The sequence below is a fragment of the Lithobates pipiens genome, unplaced genomic scaffold (genome assembly GCF_037356315.1).
Source record: "Lithobates pipiens isolate NorthernLeopardFrog02 unplaced genomic scaffold, aLitPip1_a1.2 Scaffold_19, whole genome shotgun sequence".
Taxonomy (NCBI): Eukaryota; Metazoa; Chordata; class Amphibia; order Anura; family Ranidae; genus Lithobates; species Lithobates pipiens.
This window is the reverse complement of record NW_027507764.1, coordinates 462,870,161-462,889,127: the sequence shown is the minus strand read 5'-3', so window position 1 is coordinate 462,889,127 and position 18,967 is coordinate 462,870,161. Positions and strand designations below refer to the sequence as shown.

Genomic DNA, 18,967 nt, shown 5'->3' with positions numbered 1-18,967 from the left:
CATCCCTACCCATACCTTCATACTCCCCCCTCCTTCCTTCCCACACACATACCTTCTCCCCGTCCTCCCTCCCCTCCTCCCTAACCACCCTCCCCTTAAGCCCAACCTGTGTCTCATTTTTAACCCTTCTCACTCTCATTCACATATTCCACTATACTGTGTGTGTCCCACCGCCCACCGATACATGAATATATACATTGTGCCCTTAATTCAAGTGCATTGTACCCACTATGTCTCCCCGTCCGAACTCGCCCCCTCTCCCCCTCTCCCCCCCCCCCAATAAGGAGGTCAGGGGGGGGAAGAGATAGAGAGAGGGAAGGAGCAAGGAGGGCAGAGAGAAAAGGAAAACAAAAAACAAAAAAAAAAAAGAAAAAAACTGAAAAAATTGAGAAGAAAAAAAGAAAAATAGTAATAAGAAAAGAACCAAGAGAGGGGGAGAGAAGGGGGGAAGAAGTTTTCCTCCTTCCCCTCTAACCTATCACCTCCTCATCAACCGATCCCCCTTCTCCTCCACCCAGGCTGACACACCAGCTGGAGAATCAAAAAATAAAGTCTCTCCCAATGCTGCAACTCGTAACCGAGCTGGATACAGCAGAGCATAAGTGACATCTAATTTCTGAAGTCTACGCTTGGTTTCAGCAAACTCTGCTCTGCGCTTCTGCAAGTCCGGAGAAAAATCAGGATAAAATGAAACTTTGGCCCCTTTGTAAATAATACTTCCCATTTCTCTGGCCTTTCGAAGCACAGCCGCTTTATCTTTATAATTCAAAAATTTCAGTAAAATAGATCTAGGCTGGCCCCCACGATTCGGGATTCTAGTCGGGACTCTGTGCGCCCGTTCTATTGCGAACTGTTGGGAAAAAGTCTCTCTTCCAAAAGTTTCCACAAACCATCTTTCCAGAAATATAATTGGATCAGAGCCTTCACATTTTTCCGGGAGTCCTACCAGCCTCACATTGTCCCTCCGGAGCCTGTTCTCCATTTCGTCCAATTTCCCTGCGAATTTCCCCATCTGTATTTTTAGATCTTTGACCTCTTGATTCAATGGGTATACCTCATCTTCAATCTGAGATATTCTCCCCTCCACTGCTGTTATTCTATCCGCCGTGTTTTGGAGTTCTTGCCGCATCAAGGCTAACTCCTCCTTAATGCCTCTTGTTTGATCACATAGCTCTACCAGAGATTGTTTACACACGTTGACCGCCCCCAACACCTCCTTTAATGTGGGTTCTCCATCTCCCTCGGTCAAAGTGACCTGCATTAGTACTGTATCGGATTTCCCCAAAGCACCTGTCGTTTGTTTACCTACGTTCTTTCCTCCTGCCAGCACTGATTGCCCTTGGCTCTTTCTGTCTGTTGCGGTTTTTACTTGTGCTCCCTTATTTGGGGTATGATCTGGGGTATGCGCGTATTTTTCTAGTTTTGCTGCTGCTGATGTCCCTGTTGCCATAACCTGGGAGCCCTTTTCCTTATCTTTATCCTTAGCTGACCTTAAGGATTGTACTCCAACATTCTCTTGAGCTGCGGGCTCCTCTCCTCTCCTCCTTGCTGCCATGATTTAATTCAACGGATAACCCAAGGGGGTACCTCTCTTCTCCTCCAAGAGAGGGGGGGGGGGGTAGTTCCCGGGACGTATTTTCCAGTACAATGGGGGTTTGCTAGAGGTATATGACCTCCAATAGCTCCAGGTGTTTCCACTATCCAGCTAAATTCTTCCTCTCTTAGCGATAATACAGCAGTGGCACATACGTCAGATTACCAACAATTAATCAGATATTGCCCATTTATTAGCTGGTTAATACAGTTCACACAGTGCAAGTTTCACTCCTCTGCACCTTCTGTTTTCCCCTTAGAGCTTAGAAATCTGTAAGCAGCCTTATACCACTAGATGCAGCAAAGCGTCTCTCAGGTATTCTCCACATTGTTAAGTGTATAAGATAAAATACATACGTTAAGTTCCGGACGATATTGCAGGTGTCCTCCAGGGGTCTCACTTCACTACTGTTCCACTGTTGGCCCAGAGTATTCGTTGCCTGGTCTGGCGTTCTGAGTCTGACTTCGCTGTGTTTGTCAGCCTCTCTCCTCTCTTCCTGATCTCTCGCCTGCGTCCTGGACCAAGCTCCTCCACACCTGTGCTGCTACAGCCTCCGGACCGACCGAGCACCTCCCCCGCACCAAGACAACGGGGGACCTCCACGGATCAGGCGCACCAGGTGCTTTAGCGGTTGTGATATTTCCTGTAGCAGCAATTCGGCTGGGGGAGCGTGGGCTTACATGCGTCCTTCTCCCTCCTCTTTTCCCGCGGGCATCGCTACACAGGATACTGCCATTCGATCATGAGCTCAGCCGTCGGTGCAGCGGTGAGAGCACACACCTCTCTCACTCCTCACATGCCGCCGCCACCATCACCACCCGGTCACGCCCCCCCATGTCTACATTATTTATTAATTTGCTAATGAACTTCTTGTTTGGCTGATTAGCCTTAATAATACATTTTTCTTTTTTCACTCAAATTGGATTGGCACATGGTTATTTCATTTAGAACTGTGTCATACCTTTTGGTATTTTTCATATTTAGTTTCACTATATATAATAGTATTATATACCATTGGTTATTTGTTATATAATCAAGGTTTATTTCTAATTTTCTACACATGAAGGTTAGTGTTCATTTTGGTTTCAGATCATATCATCACTGACAAACACAGTTGGGCATGCTTATTTATTGTATTCTCTAAGTGTGGTTTGTCTATTGTATGCCCAACACACTGCTTTTATAATAAAGATGGGTTGCCCTGACCCAAGATGGCATTTTGTAACACCGTTCACAGGGCTCAGAACGAGGTGTGTTTTTTTGTTTATAAGGTGGTGGATCAGCACGCTATGTGTTCCCCATTGACAACATCACATGTGACAAAATGCATCTGGAGGAGGATACATGCTGACGTTACCATGCTGTCTCGCTAGGACGATGGGTTTTGTTTGTAGCCCGGGTCCCACAAGTGGCAATCGGCTTTCCTTAGCATCCGACACCTCTCTCCCCACTGTCAGCCACACAAACTCCTCGGCTCCTCCTCCTCCTCTGCTCCAATGTTGTAGTGTGCACAGCCAGATGGAGGAGGAGCTGCAGAGGAAGGACACGACTTCAGTGCAAGAGCCACACTGCTGGTCTGAGGTCTGTGTATAGTTTACAGTGGAGGGAGACATAGTAACTGGGAAGGGAGGGGCAGATAACAGATGTACACCTGGAGTGATGGGAGGGGGTAATGGGATATGTGTTGGGTGCTTTGGGAGGGGAGAGGACATGTGCTAGTGGTGGGGGGGGGTCTGATCTCCCCCCCACTACTAGCACATGTCATCTCCCCTCCCAAAGCACCCAGAACATATCCCCTTACCCCCCAAATGAAAAGATGTCACATCCCTCTCTGTCTCTCTGTCCTCCTCCTGCGGTGTCCCTCCCTGTCCTCTTCCCACGATGTCCCTCAGTCCTCCTCCCATGAAGATGAAAGGGCAGATCTTAAAAAGGAAGGAGTGTGGGCTTGAAGGAAGGGGTGGGCCATATTTAAATTAGGGGGTGTGCGAGTTTAGTCAGGCCTAGGGCAGCACAAAACCAAAATACACCACTGGGTTTATGTGGTGATTTTTTGGTGAAAGGTTCTCTTTAAGGAGACATTCAAAGTCTAAAAAGACCCTGCATGTTTCCCCTGTGCTCCACTGAATGTAATGCAATGCAGATCGTATTGCATTACATTCGTTCCCAGCCATGCTGGTCAGGGAGACTGAGCAGTGGACCTGGAAGTGACGGCAAACATGTAGCTTTAAAGGTCAGCAACAAGAAGTGGAGGAGAGGGGACATGGGTCTGGTCAACTCCCTCCTCCCTCCCTACCTGTTAGCAGACACTATGCTGGTTGCCGGGGGGAGGAGGCATGTGCAGGGGGGGGGGCACATATCCGAGGGTTTGTCAAAGCAATCTTGCAACAGTGCAGCTGCCAGAATGCTTCCACCTGACAGGCAGGAGTCTTGTTGGATTTGCACACCATATGTGTAAACACCCCCCATTTATTTGACGTACGGGCCTGGCAGTGAAAAGGTTAAAGTGGTACCAAATACAAAATAAAATGTTTATTATATTGCAGCTTACTATTTCTTAGATGCGATGGCTGCATTTATTTTCCTTTTTAGGCTTTGTTTCTTTTATTTTTAGCTGGTAATCCAGCCAGTAAGTGTTATAATGTGAAGTGCTTATGCGTTGCTATGTAAATAGTAGTGAATAATATAATACGGACTTGCTGCACCATTAATAGCGCAACTCCTGCCACTCTAAATGCATATATAAAAGGAAGGAATAGTGCGTTATTCAACAAAGGAAAAAAGACATATGTGAATTCCTTGAATAAAATACTAAGGACAATCATTCAGTGCTAAACATAAATGCATACAATATATTAATAGTTGAATGTAAGTGTATAAGACGGAACATCTAGTGATTGTAAAGTCCACTTCAATAAACAATATTAGAGGTGAAGGTAAAACAGGTGATATCCATCTATGTGCAGACAGCTATATGTCAGAAACAGCTTCCACCAAACACCTATAGGTGCAATGCCCACCCACCTTGCTCTATGACCAGGGCCGGACTTACCATTGGGCTTGACTGGGCTCAAGCCCATGGGCCCTGCCCAATAGGGGACACAGGGACTGGGCGTGACTGTGAGCCGAGCCGAGCACACTCGGCTACTCTCGTCTCCGCTCAGGACTACAAGAGGACCAGAGAGCTGCCGAGAGCCGCCAAGAGAACCCGAGAGCTGCCGAGGTACAGAGGACTCTGTATCTTGGCGGTGCCATTTTTAAACTTCAAGACTGCAATGACAAGGCTGCAAATGACAAGGCTGCAAATGACACTGGGGCAAGGTTGCAAATGACAAGGTTACACTGACAAGGCTGCAATGACACTGGACAAGGCTGCAGATGGATGAGCAAGGCTGTTGATGGACACTGATAAGGCTGCATTGATGGGCATTTAAATGTAAGTTTTTTTTTTTCCTTAAACTTCCCTCCTAAAAGTTTTTTTTCCTTAAAATTCCCTCCTAAACTTGGGGTGTGTGTTATATGCCGGCTCGTGTTATACGTCGATAAATACGGTAATGTATAGAAGGTAGGGCCCAAAAGTGACTCAAGCCCAGGAGCCCCCATCACCCTAAGTCCTGCCCTGTCTATGACCCACCACAGGTCATACTTCACCTTTTTACACAAATCTTGAGTTGCTAACTTGATGTGTCTCCAAATAGATGGCCTCTTCTTGTACTCTTCCGGGTACTCAGAATACACAAAGAAATAGGCTCATGGCCTATTATGCTATACAAAACATTTTTCTTTTAATAGATTAAAAATACTTACAGGAATTTTTCCTTGTTAATAACATATATAACATACAAAGAACGATAGCGGCTGATCGCCTCCTCAGTCCTCACCACGGACTTCCGAGTGATGTAATTTCCGCTGTCTCTGAGATGGATAGATATCACATGTTTTTTCTTCCACCTTTAGACTGAGTCACACTAGCGCGATCTCAGAGATCGCATGTGATCCGCACCCGCACCGCAGGTGCCAATTATGCGATCTCTGAGCAAGCTGAACTCGCATTGAATTCACACAGAAAATAGTGCAGGGACTTGTTTTTCACCACACTAGAATTGGATCGCATGTGTGTTTTCATCTATGTGATCTGATTCCTGTGCGAGTTCACAAGTCGCACTACAACCTGTGAACTAAATGGTGGTGTCATTAACTTTATTAATGACACCCGCAGCGGTTCGCACAAGGCAGTGTGAACTGCCTGCTGGAGAGGAGCGATGCTGGAACCGGCTCTGGATTTGCGCTGGTTCCCACATCGCACATGTGTGAACCCAGTCTTAATATGTTTTTTGAAGTGGACTTTATAATCCCTGGACGTCCTGTCTTATACTGTTACATTCATTTATTGATATATTGTATATATTTATGTTTAGCACCAAGCCACTTGTTTTTCAAAAGAACAAGCTCTCCAGCAGATTTTATCAATTGGGCCTTGTTTACACTCAAAATACTGACACTGAACAAATACACCTATTTTTTTGGGGGGGGGGGGGGGGCAAGGCCTATCACGTCACAAACTCACATCACTGTGTTTATGGTACGTTACCATGGACTTGAATGGAAGGATTTGAGATGCTTCAAATTCGACATGTGACTTAATTTTTGAAGTACGGCAACTCAATGCAAACACTTTTAAGTTGATAATGTGAACAGCTCTGTGCACTGTTCATATTACCAATTGAAGACTGCTTTACTAGGAATTTTGAAGTGCAATAAAAATTCATCTTAAACATCTGCTTTTAGTGGCAAGGTGAACAGCACCTTACAGAGATTAGACAAACCATTTAACACTGGCTGGGGTGCTTACAATGATAAGCTTTTATGTTTTCTGTAACTGCTTATAAAGTGTGAGCTGGAGTTTGGTTTCTCTACAATACATCAAATGCCGCGTACACACGACCGAATTGTCCGGTGGACTTAGTCCGGCAAACAATCCACCAGACTTTCTAACAAACAGACTTGGCCACACACGGACACTCCGAAAGTCTGGTGATTTCTAACGCGATGACGTACAGCACGTACGACAGGACTAGGAAAAGGAAGTTCAATAGCCAGTAGCCAATAGCTTCCTTCTCGTACTTGCTTCTGAGCATGCATCATTCTTAGTCCGCTGGACTAGCACACCGACGAATGGATTGTCCACTGAAAGCCAAGTCTGGCGGACAAATTTTGATGCAAAACTACTTTCTAAGTCCGCCGATGAAAAAGTCCGCTGGAGCCCACACACGATCGAATTGTCCGGTGTAATGCGGTCCGGCAGACTAAGTCCACCGGACAATTTGGTCGTGTATACGCGGCATTACACTTCCCTTTCCCAGACTAACAATGCTGCCATCTAGTGGTGCCCCTGTGCTTCTTCATCCAAAGTAGGGACACTCTAAGGTGATTTTGATTTTGCCACGATTGTTGCCTGACAAATCGCAGTAAATTCGCGCAAACAGAATCATTGACGCCTGTCGCCCAAAAGAAGTTAGAGAGCTTCTTTTGGGCGACAGGTGCCCCACGATCCTATTTGCACAATTTTACTGCAATTCACCGGGTGACAATTGTGGCAAAATCATGCCGTGATATGGGTGCACTTCAAAGTAAAGAAGATCGCAAGGGCGTTCCATGATTTGCAGTGATTTGGAATCGTGTTGCTTCTGCCCGCATTCTGGAACACCATAGTATGTACGGAGCCATAGGCTCTGTTTATATCTATACATGTTTCTTTTGAGCATTTCTGCAGTGTTTTTTGCAGTTTTTACTACGATTTTTTCCACGTTTTTACAGCGATTCACATTTTGCAGTTCTTGTGCTTTTTTTGTGGGTGAAAATTTGCTCTTGGGCAGATTAAAAAATGCTACTTGTGGCAAAAATCACTCTAAAAACACAGTACAAATGCACTACATGCTTTTCTGCATTATTGAAGTCTATTGAACCAAAAATACAAAAAAAAACAAAAAAAAAAACACTGTTTTGCATTTAAAAAAGTCCCTGACTCTTTTTAAAAAATGCGTTGATGTGAACGTGTTCCATAGGAACCCATGTTTTTAAAAAAAGTCCTGCGTTTCTGCAAAAAGCATGAAAAAATGCATTGGTGTATTGTGGTGGAGCCTAATGTAGGAGAAATATTACTGGCCAGATCACCAGGTGAAAACAGAAAGAAAAAAATAAAATTAATGCATATCTCTAAACTTTTTGAGATGGGAATGAGGGACACCTATTAGCAAAACTATATTCATAGAACATATCACTTTAAAAAGGAGAATTATACTTAAAAAAAAAAAAAGGAGATTAGTTAAGCCCACAAGTGTGTATTTTTTTTTTTTTTTTACCACTACTATTCCTTTATACTGTCTTTTGACATTTACAAATGTAGCATACACATTTAGAAACTGGATTGTATAGCACTGACACTTTTTGAAAGGTAAATAGTGCATATTATATACAACTATATATAGATCAGACCAAAATGAGGGACAAATGAGGAGTAAAGAGGGACATTGTTCCAAATCAAGGACAGTCTCTCAAAATCAGGGACAGTTGGGAGCTATGCAAATGATGATGAGGTCTTCCAGAACAGTATAGACAGGGTTAATTTTGGCAAACATTCCCCTTAAAGCGGGAATCCGCCGGGACTCCGCGTTTTTTTTTTTTTTTTTTTTTAAAAGCCAGCAGCTACAAATACTGCAGCTGCTGACTTTTAAAATAGTGACACTTACCTGTCCAGCGTGCCCGCGATGTCGGCACCCGAAGCCGATCTCTAGATCGGTACTCGGGTGCTGCCGCCACCATCTTGGGTATGGGAATCAGGAAATGGAGCCTTTCGGCTTCATTTCCCAGTTCCCTACTGCGCATGCGCGAGTAGCGCTGCGCAATAAGGACGGTCCCCGTTGCCTCTGGGATCTGTGTGTTTCCCAGCAGGCAGCGGGGCACTTGCGGAAGGGGGCGGGCACTTGCGGAAAGGGGCGTAATCTACGCCCCTTTCCGCAGAGAGCTATCCCGGAAGTGGGTGCAGTTACCTGGATTATCCAGGTAACTGCACCCCCTCCCCCCTGAAAGGTGCCAATTGTGGCGCCGGAGGGGGGGAGGATTCCGATGAGCGGAAGGTCCATTTTAGGGTGGACCTCCGCTTTATCATTGCAAAGCAGGAGAATACTTTTGGTTTTGTATTTTTCAGGAAAAAAAAATCAAGTAAAACGTTAGCAGCAATTTTGTATATTTGTTTAAAGATATGCTATGTGAATGTGAACATGTAACAAATATAAGGCAAGTTTTATCCAAATTTGGCTGCACAAGTGCAAATGCATTACCTAAAGACCTAGAGTGGTCTTCAGATGCATGTTGTTACATGGGACTTTTCCTTTGCCTTTCTCTGCACCATCATTGACACTTGCTCTGTGACCTGCTTTGACTTCCCACTTCAGCCTTTCCTTGGAACCTGTTACAATTACCAATTATATGATTTCCTTATGACTATGGGAGGGATTTGCTAAAACTGGCGAGTGCAAAAGCTGTGCATAAAAAAAAAACAGCTTCTAACCTCATTTTGTTCAATGAAGCTTTGACAATAAAACTTGGAAGCTGATTGGTCTCTATACACAGCTGCACCAGATTTTACACTCTCCAGTTTTAGTAAATCATCCCCAATCTCTGTGCTTGTTAGTTCCGCTTTTTTCCTTGTCCTGTGACTTCTTAGTAACTTGGTAGTCAGCTGCTCATCTGCTGCTGACTTTGTCCTGTGCCCTGACCACCTTCATGCTTTGAAAGCTGCTGTCTACCATTGCTGCAATTTACTGGGTTCTACTTTCCTTCTGCATGTACATGTATCACCAGCAGATCAAAGTTACATGCCTGCAACATCGTGCCTGCATGAACCCTAAGTCTAAAGTGAACAAACATGTCTAATATACATGTATATGTGACGGACTGGGGTTTATATGGTCACAAAACAGACACCCCAAAGCAAAGTACATATTCATTTTTTTTTTATATTTCTAAACATGGCCCTTCTATTCTATTAATAACCAGTAGATTGCAGAGAAGGTACACAAACAGAGTCTATATAAGGCCACACACCATGTGACTGGAAATTAAACTACTTCCAGCCATAAAGTCAGTGGTCATATCTCATGCTGTTTGTGTGATTCTTTGCAGGTATGTACTCTAAATCGTTCCTAATCTGTATTAACCTGTGATAGAAAGATTCCTAAACATCTTGAGCAGATGCAGAAAAAGTCTCAGCAGATTTTATGCTATAGTTTTGCTGTAATTAGAAGTTTAGAACAGCATGTGTCAGAAACAAGGGAAAAGTGCATAAGAACATGAAAATACTGCATTAGTCAGAACAAATGTCTATGATAAACACTAAACCTTTCTAAATAGGTATATTTAAACCTGATTTATTGGAAATTGCATAGATTTATAAAAGCACATGTTTTCTGTTATTTAATATAGAAAAAACCTATTGTATGTAAAGCATGTGTGTATGTATTGCATCATACAGACATGCAATGTGCACCATCTAGTGGTTAAAAAAGAGTACTACCATGAAAATATTTGTATTAAAGCAATGCATTGCTAGTATGATTATTGCACACTTAAAATGTACCAGAGAGATAAAGATAATTATCTATAACACTGAATAACAGGAATATATATGTTATTAAATATAGTAATGTTCATTGTTATAACTACGTTTTAAAATACTTTAGTTAAAATCGGTATTATATATATTGTTAATGGTTATAAACATGTGACTATAAAAATGTAAAAGATGTATTGTTATGTAAAAATTAAACTACTTCCAGCCATAAAGTCAGTGGTCATATCTCATGCTGTTTGTGTGATTCTTTGCAGTCCACGCCAAGCTGATCACCTTATCTCATCGTGTCTACAATCATCGGCTCTCTTAATTCACATTTTGAGGCCGGTAACATTTTGGGGGCTCGTGTGCCGGGATTCGTTGTGTTACCAGTGAGAAGGAAGCGCGAGACAAGCGTGAGCCTGCTACAGAGCTACAAGGAGAGTCGTGAGAGTCGTCTGCCTCGTGAGTGCAAGTCTTCAGATTGCAACAGAGATGGCATCTCCTCATCGTGCGCTGATGTGGGATATCCGGAAACAAATTCATCTGCTTAATGAAGAACAGCTGCATAGCCTCGCTATTACGCTGGGAGATGAAAGAGAAGTGGACGTTCCATCAGTGACTGGTACCAATGAAATGGAACTTGTTGAATTTATTGAAGACTACTTGAGAAGTGATCAGCTGGAAAAGTTGGAAGATCAAGGTATGTCTTACCTACTCATCATCCAAGACAAGATCAATGAACTAAAACTTAACAAGGAAAGTACACCAACTGTGGACATTGCAACCGCTGCAAAAAAAATAAGTAGTGGGACTGCAAGGACTGAACAGGTATCGGAGGTGGTGAGATTAACTGATGTTGTTGCTTTATTGCCACGTAGAGAATTTAAAATGCATGGTGGTGTAATTTCAGATCATGGTTCGGACATGAGTTACAGTAGCGTGTGCAGACAAATTGATGAGGGTCTAAAAGAAAAATTCCCTGAATCTGAAATTATACGCACAGTGTTGAGAATAATCAAACCTGGTAATTTTAAAGATATGTTGACTGACAAAGATGATCTTACTGTTGCTGAATTGAAAAGGTTTTTGAAGTCACATATGAGAGAACGAAGTGGTAATGAGTTATTTCAGGACCTTAGCAATGCTACCCAGCAAGAAAGAGAAACAGCACAACAATTTGTTTACAGGCTAGTGGGGTTAAAACAAAAAGTTCTGTCTACATCACAACATGATAGGCGAGAGCTTAGCTATGACAAAAAACTGGTGCAAGGCATATTCCTTCATACACTGTATCAGGGACTAAATGAGAAAAATTCTAATGTTAGACGAGATATCAAGCCTTACGTGTCTGATTTGACAGTAACGGATGACTTTATCATAGAGCAAGTCACCAGATCAGTTGATGAGGAAACAGAAAGGCAGAGACGCTTAAACAGTGCACCTAAACATAAACCTATTACTGTTCATTCATCACAGACACCAGGGAATAGTGAAAAAGACACCTTGCAACAGAGAGTTGAGGGAGATGTTAGAGCAAATCACACTGCATTAATGGAACTAACAACACAGGTCTCTGCTCTCACAAAGAACCTGGAAAAGATGATGAAGCAAACTCCCATTGTTGGAAACCAAATGACTAAGCCACTAACCAATGTTCAAGTTCCAGATACAACTCACTGCAAGCCCAGGTGTGATGATTGCATTAAACGAGAGAGTCAGAACTGCTACCATTGTTTCTACTGTGGTTGGACAGGACACAGAGCGGTTGATTGCTTGAAGAAAAGAAGGCAGTTGGGAAACGACAGACAGTCACTGGGAAAGGGACAACCAGTGACCACCTCAAATGATCTGTCCCATGCTAAGGTAAACAGGGTATTCACCCACCGGTCAACTAGAACACTCCCAAAAGAGAATGGATTCTCCAAACAACACGTAGCACAATTAATTGGAGGAAAATGCCTACTGTCATGTCGGATGAATGGTGTACCGGTTGACATGTTGATGGATACAGGAGCTCAGGTCAGCATTGTCGGGAAGGCATGGTTAGAAAAGTTTCTACCCAGCGTCTCCATTAGGCACATACAAGATTTACTTTGTGATGACAACTTATCCATTACAGCTGCAAATGGTTCTATCATTCCATTCATCGGGTGGATTGAAGTCTGCCTGGAATTCGAAAGTAGTGGACATGGAAACTTAGCCATTTATGTGCCAATGCTGGTGAGTGACTGCTGTAATGACAATCCAATTCTTGGGTTTAATGTTATCGAAGAATTGATCAGAGAAAACCGTGACCGACCAAACAGCACCCAAAACCTGACTATCTTGCTGAGTGAAGCTATGAAAGTAAGACAGAGTGTAGCGAATAACATTGTCAATGCTGTCAGTCAAGCAACTGACCCAGGAGAAATATTCGATAGTCGTATGGTCAAAGTGGGGAAGAAGGGACTCCAGATTAAAGGAGGCGAGCTCTGTGAAGTCAAATGTAGAATTAGAGCATGGCCAAAAGGAGGAATCATGCCATTTGAACCACTTCCCGAATATCCAGTCGAGGAAGGACTTGAACTATTTCCTTCAGTGGTAGATGTGCCAAATGGGTTCTCTAAACTGGTGAAGATACCTATACTGAACCGTGCTCAACATGACATCTACCTTCCACCCAGAACAGTATTGGGTACCATCTCTCCAGCAGCTGAGATTTTACCATTGTCTCCAAACAAAGACGATGGAAAGGGAATTGACCAGAAGAAAAGGGTGTTTCATGTAAACCAGTTGAATCAAGTGGACAGTGGAAATCAGCTACCCACTAACAAATCTGTTAAGTGGCACCCACCTGTCAATTTGGAAGATCTCTCAGAAGAAGAACAGGAGATAGCGAGACAAATGTTATATGATGAATCAGATGTCTTTGCTCGAGATGAGGGAGACATAGGATGCATCCCTAACCTGAAACTGAGGATAAATCTGAAAGATGAAACTCCTGTCCAGAAACGCTACAATTCGATACCGAAACCCTTATACAAAGAAGTGAAAGAATATATCCAAAACCTTCTTGACCGAGGTTGGGTAACAAAATCTTCTTCCGCATACTCATCACCAGTTGTTTGTGTTCGAAAGAAGGACAGTAGCCTACGACTATGTGTTGACTTTAGGGAGTTAAACCGAATGACTATCCCAGATAGACATCCACTACCCAGAATACAAGATCTGCTGGATAGCTTAGGAGGATTTACGTGGTTCTCAATCCTGGACCAGGGTAGTGCGTATCATCAAGGCTTTGTGCATGAAGACTCCAGACATCTGGCGGCTTTCAGCACCCCCTGGGGACTCCTGGAGTGGAACCGTATTCCATTTGGATTAACGAATGCCCCAGCAGCTTTTCAGAGATGCATGGAGAATGTATTAGAGGGCATCAGAGACAAATGTTGTTCTCCATACTTGGATGACGTACTTTGTTACTCCAAAACTTTTCAGGAGCATGTCAATGATATTAGGCAAGTGCTTAGTCGAATGCGTGAGCATGGTATCAAACTTAGACCGAAGAAGTGTGAACTCTTTAAACGTCAGATTCGATACCTTGGACGAATGGTGTCAGAAGAAGGTATAAAAATTGACCCAAAAGATCTTGAAGCGGTATTACATTTGAAAAGGAAAGAACCCAAAACAGTGGGAGGGGTCAGATCTTTGTTAGGATTCCTGAGCTACTACAGGTCCTTCATTCAAGATTTCTCTCGACTTGCTAAACCACTGTATGAACTTTTGCAGAACACTGAGAAAGAATCTGCTACATCCATCCCCAAAAACAATCGGAGGGAATCTACAAAGAAAAACAGGAACAAAGCACAAGTGCCATCTAAAACACTGATTCAATGGACACCCAAACATCAAGCTGTAGTATCCAGACTGGTGGACATGCTAACCAATCCACCAATTCTAGCATACCCCGATTTTGACTTACCCTTCGTCTTACACACTGATGCTTCCAATGAAGGCCTAGGTGCTGTACTATACCAACGACAAGGAGAAAAACTTCGTGTTATTGGGTTTGGCTCCAGAACATTGACTCCAGCAGAGCGCAATTACCATCTTCACTCTGGTAAACTTGAGTTTTTAGCTCTCAAGTGGGCAGTCTGTGACAAATTCAGAGATTACTTGTACTACGCTCCAACATTCACCGTTTACACAGACAACAACCCATTGACATATGTATTGAGTACTGCCAGACTGAATGCTGTGGGTCATCGCTGGGTTGGCGAGTTGGCTGATTTCCACTTCGATATCAAGTACAGGCCAGGTAAACAGAATGCAGACGCAGATACACTGTCACAATTTCCGGTGGAACTCACAAAGAATCTGAGTGAGTACACAGAGCTTGTACCATCTGAGGTTGTGTCAGCTATGTGGCAAGGGAGCAAAGCTGTTGACGAAGAAGAGGCATTATGGGTGGCTTCATTGACTCTTCACTCAGAAAGTGATGTGGCCGAAGAATTGCTGAAAGGACAGACAATCTGCCCAATGACTCAGGAGAATATCAGAGCATTACAACAAGACGATACCAACATTAGAGAAGTGGTCTGGCTTAAGGAGAACGACTGGATTCCAAACCACAAAGAAAAGGAGAGTATGACCAGCAAAACAAGACGTTTGATACATGAATGGAATAAACTCAGAGTCGATGAAGGAATCCTCTACCGACACTCTGGAACCCGAAAACAGCTAGTTCTACCAGAAAAGTTAAAACCATTGGTCTTAAGAAATCTTCATGATGACATGGGTCACATTGGTACTGACAAGGTAACCCACCTAGCACGTGAACGATTTTACTGGCCATTTATGCAAAAAGACATTGATGAATATGTGCTGAAGAAGTGCAGCTGCATCAAACAAAAGCGTCCAAATATCACCAAAAGAGCACATATGGGTTCGATTACTACCAGTTCACCTTTGGAGTTAGTATCCATTGATTATCTTCACTTGGAGAAAAGCAAAGGAGGATATGAGTATATACTTGTAATAGTTGACCATTTCACACGCTTTGCACAAGCGTATCCAACTAAGAACAAATCTGGAAAAACGGCGGCAGAAAAGATCTTTCAAGATTTCATACCACGTTTTGGCTATCCAGAGAAACTCCACCATGACCAAGGAAGAGAATTTGAAAACAACTTATTTCAGACATTGCAACAATTGGCAGGGATTTCTCATTCAAGAACTACTCCATACCATCCACAGGGTAACCCAGTGGAGAGACTGAACCGTACTTTGTTACAGATGCTTCGCACCTTAGAGGAAGAGAAAAAGTCAGATTGGAAAGAACATCTTCCACATATGGTTCATGCATACAATTGCACCAGGCATGAAGCCACAGGATACTCGCCATTCTTTCTATTGTATGGAAGATCTCCTCGTTTGCCAATTGACCTAATGCTCAACCTAAATTTGGAAAAGGAATCAGAAAGTCAACCAACATTTACTCAGAAATGGGCATCTAGAATGCAAGAAGCTTACAAAATCGCATCCGAGAATAGCAAAAAATCATCTGCTAAAGGAAAGAAGTACTATGACAAACAGATAAAAGGAGCACCTCTTCAACCGGGTGATCGGGTCTTAGTACGAAATCTCTCTGAAAGAGGAGGACCTGGTAAACTTCGTTCATACTGGGAAGAATCAGTACACAAAGTGGTAGAAAGAATCAAAGATGGGCCTGTGTACAAAATTCAGCCTGAAAGTGGTAAAAAGACTATTCGAGTACTGCACAGAAATCTTTTACTACCAGTAAATGACCTACCAATTGAAGGACACATTCCAAGAGTACCGATGAAACAAAGACAATCAAGTAACAGAAAGGATACCAGAATGGATGTGGACCAGGAGGAGGAATGTTCAGATGAAGAAAGATGGTATTATCCTTATATACCAGAGACTACAGAAAGTCATGATCGTGTTGTGTCTCAACCAAACTCTCAAAACATACAGAAAATCCCATTAAGAGTTTCTGCTGAAGAGTTCTATCCTACAACTACCACACCCAATCTTGAACAAGAACAAAATGATGGAACAGTAGTTGGCGACCAAATCTGGGCTACAGATATGGTGGGACTAGACACTTCAGAATTACCCTCATTAAGTCAAAACTTACCTGTGAACCAAGATATGCAAATGGAGAATGATGTTGATGACTCAACTCCTGTCAGAAGATCTACCAGACAAGCTAAGCCTAAAGAGATCTTTACATATGACACACTAGGTCAGCCAAGATACATACCAAGTCAGATTCACACCATATAAACTCCTACAATGCTAGCTACTCCCAGGACATGCCAGGTAGTTAACATAGCTCCTTGGTGGCAACAAGTACCTATTTGGGTTACTTAAATCACTAAATAGTGTTCAGATACCAATTGAGTTTAATGTCGGGAGCCATTAACTGAAGGAGGGGAGAGTGTGACGGACTGGGGTTTATATGGTCACAAAACAGACACCCCAAAGCAAAGTACATATTCATTTTTTTTTTATATTTCTAAACATGGCCCTTCTATTAATAACCAGTAGATGGCAGAGAAGGTACACAAACAGAGTCTATATAAGGCCACACACCATGTGACTGGAAATTAAACTACTTCCAGCCATAAAGTCAGTGGTCATATCTCATGCTGTTTGTGTGATTCTTTGCAGGTATGTACTCTAAATCGTTCCTAATCTGTATTAACCCGTGATAGAAAGATTCCTAAACATCTTGAGCAGATGCAGAAAAAGTCTCAGCAGATTTTATGCTATAGTTTTGCTGTAATTAGAAGTTTAGAACAGCATGTGTCAGAAACAAGGGAAAAGTGCATAAGAACATGAAAATACTGCATTAGTCAGAACAAATGTCTATGATAAACACTAAACCTTTCTAAATAGGTATATTTAAACCTGATTTATTGGAAATTGCATAGATTTATAAAAGCACATGTTTTCTGTTATTTAATATAGAAAAAACCTATTGTATGTAAAGCTTATGTATTGCATCATACAGACATGCAATGTGCACCATCTAGTGGTTAAAAAAGAGTACTACCATGAAAATATTTGTATTAAAGCAATGCATTGCTAGTATGATTATTGCACACTTAAAATGTACCAGAGAGATAAAGATAATTATCTATAACACTGAATAACAGGAATATATATGTTATTAAATATAGTAATGTTCATTGTTATAACTACGTTTTAAAATACTTTAGTTAAAATCGGTATTATATATATTGTTAATGGTTATAAACATGTGACTATAAAAATGTAAAAGATGTATTGTTATGTAAAAATTAAACTACTTCCAGCCATAAAGTCAGTGGTCATATCTCATGCTGTTTGTGTGATTCTTTGCAGTCCACTTCAAGCTGATCACCTTATCTCATCGTGTCTACAATCATCGGCTCTCTTAATTCACATTTTGAGGCCGGTAACATATACACCTACTGGGACCTTATGGAGGGTGAAAGGTATAGTCCAGTGAAATCATGGATTTAATAATGTATACAGCATATAATGGGCTAAGGTAATAATTACTTTTAAAAATTTTAAATAAATGTCTGTTATTGTTACCTTTTTCATTTTTTGATTGTAAATCAGGCTTAAGAGGAGACAAAATACAGTACCCATAATTAGTAGACTCTTATATGTTAGCACAATTGTCATTCTATCTGCTGGAAGAGAGGGAGAGAAAAAAAAGAGGAATTTGCTTGTTAAAAATTATATATATTCATTTCTATATTGAAACAGCAAAGGAAATATAAAAATAACACTTACAATGTTCTTGGTTTCAAGTGTTCTGTGAAGTAGACAATGTCTTTATGACATTCAGATCAAGGTACAGAGCAGTGGTTAACCTGTCACAATTTCAAGCAAAGGGTGTGTACTCAACTCACAATTAGATCACTTCAAAGCCTTTACCAGACAAAGCTATTATTTAACTGAAAAAAAAATAAAGGTATGACAACAGTCCATTCTTTTAAAGGAGTCTTTTAAATTCTGGGAACGCTGTTTTTAGGGATGAGCCGAACACCCCCCGGTTCGGTTCGCACCAGAACTTTCGAACAGACCCCGAATTCGTACGAACTTTAGAACCCCATTGAAGTCTATGGGACTCGAACGTTCGAAATTAAAAGTGCTAATTTTAACGGCTAATATGCAAGATACTGTCCTAAAAAGGGTTTGGGGACCTGGCTCCTGCCCCAGGGGACATGGGTCAATGCCTAAAATGTTTTAAAAATGGCCGTTTTGGGGGGAGCACTGATTTTAATGACGATTAAAGTGAAAAAAAAAGTGAAATACTCCTTTAAATATGATGCCTGGGGGGTGTCTGTAGTATGCCTGTGAAGTGCCACGTGTTTTCCGTGTTTAGAACAGTCCCTGCACAAAATGACATTAAACTGAAATAACATCATTGAAAACTGCTTGCGGTTTTAATGTTATATCTGGTTCCTGCAATATGGTTGAAAATCATTGAGAAAAATGGCATGGGTAGCCCTCCCTGCCCATTACCAGCCCCTTTGGGTCTTGTACGCATATTAAGGGGAACCCCGTACCCATATTAAAAAAAGGAAATGCGTGTGGCCCCCAGGCCCTATATACTCAGAACAGCAGTATACAGGCGGTGCAAACAAGACAGGGACTGTGTAGGTTTGTTGTGTTAAGTTGAATCTGTTTGTAATTTTCAACTGGTACATTTTTAAAGTGTAGCTCCAGTCAAAAAAACTATTTTTAAGCTTTTTGGAAAA

General features: G+C 42.1%; 1 protein-coding gene across 2 annotated transcripts in view; it reads right to left on the bottom strand.

Annotated features, from left to right (window-relative positions):
• The window catches only part of LOC143997263 (NXPE family member 1-like), a 130,362-nt gene extending 112,270 nt beyond the window's left edge, over window positions 1-18,092 (bottom strand). Inside the window, exons 1-2 of one of the 2 annotated variants that reach the window (XM_077492801.1) lie at window positions 17,997-18,092; window positions 17,793-17,893 (exon numbers count right to left, since the gene is read on the bottom strand). In XM_077492801.1, coding sequence (XP_077348927.1) covers window positions 17,793-17,885 — 93 coding nt within the window. In that variant the 5' untranslated portion in view covers window positions 17,886-17,893; window positions 17,997-18,092. The remainder of the gene's footprint in view (window positions 1-17,792; window positions 17,894-17,996) is intronic. The other variant, XM_077492802.1, reaches the window with a different exon arrangement.
• Window positions 18,093-18,967: the final 875 nt, after the last annotated feature.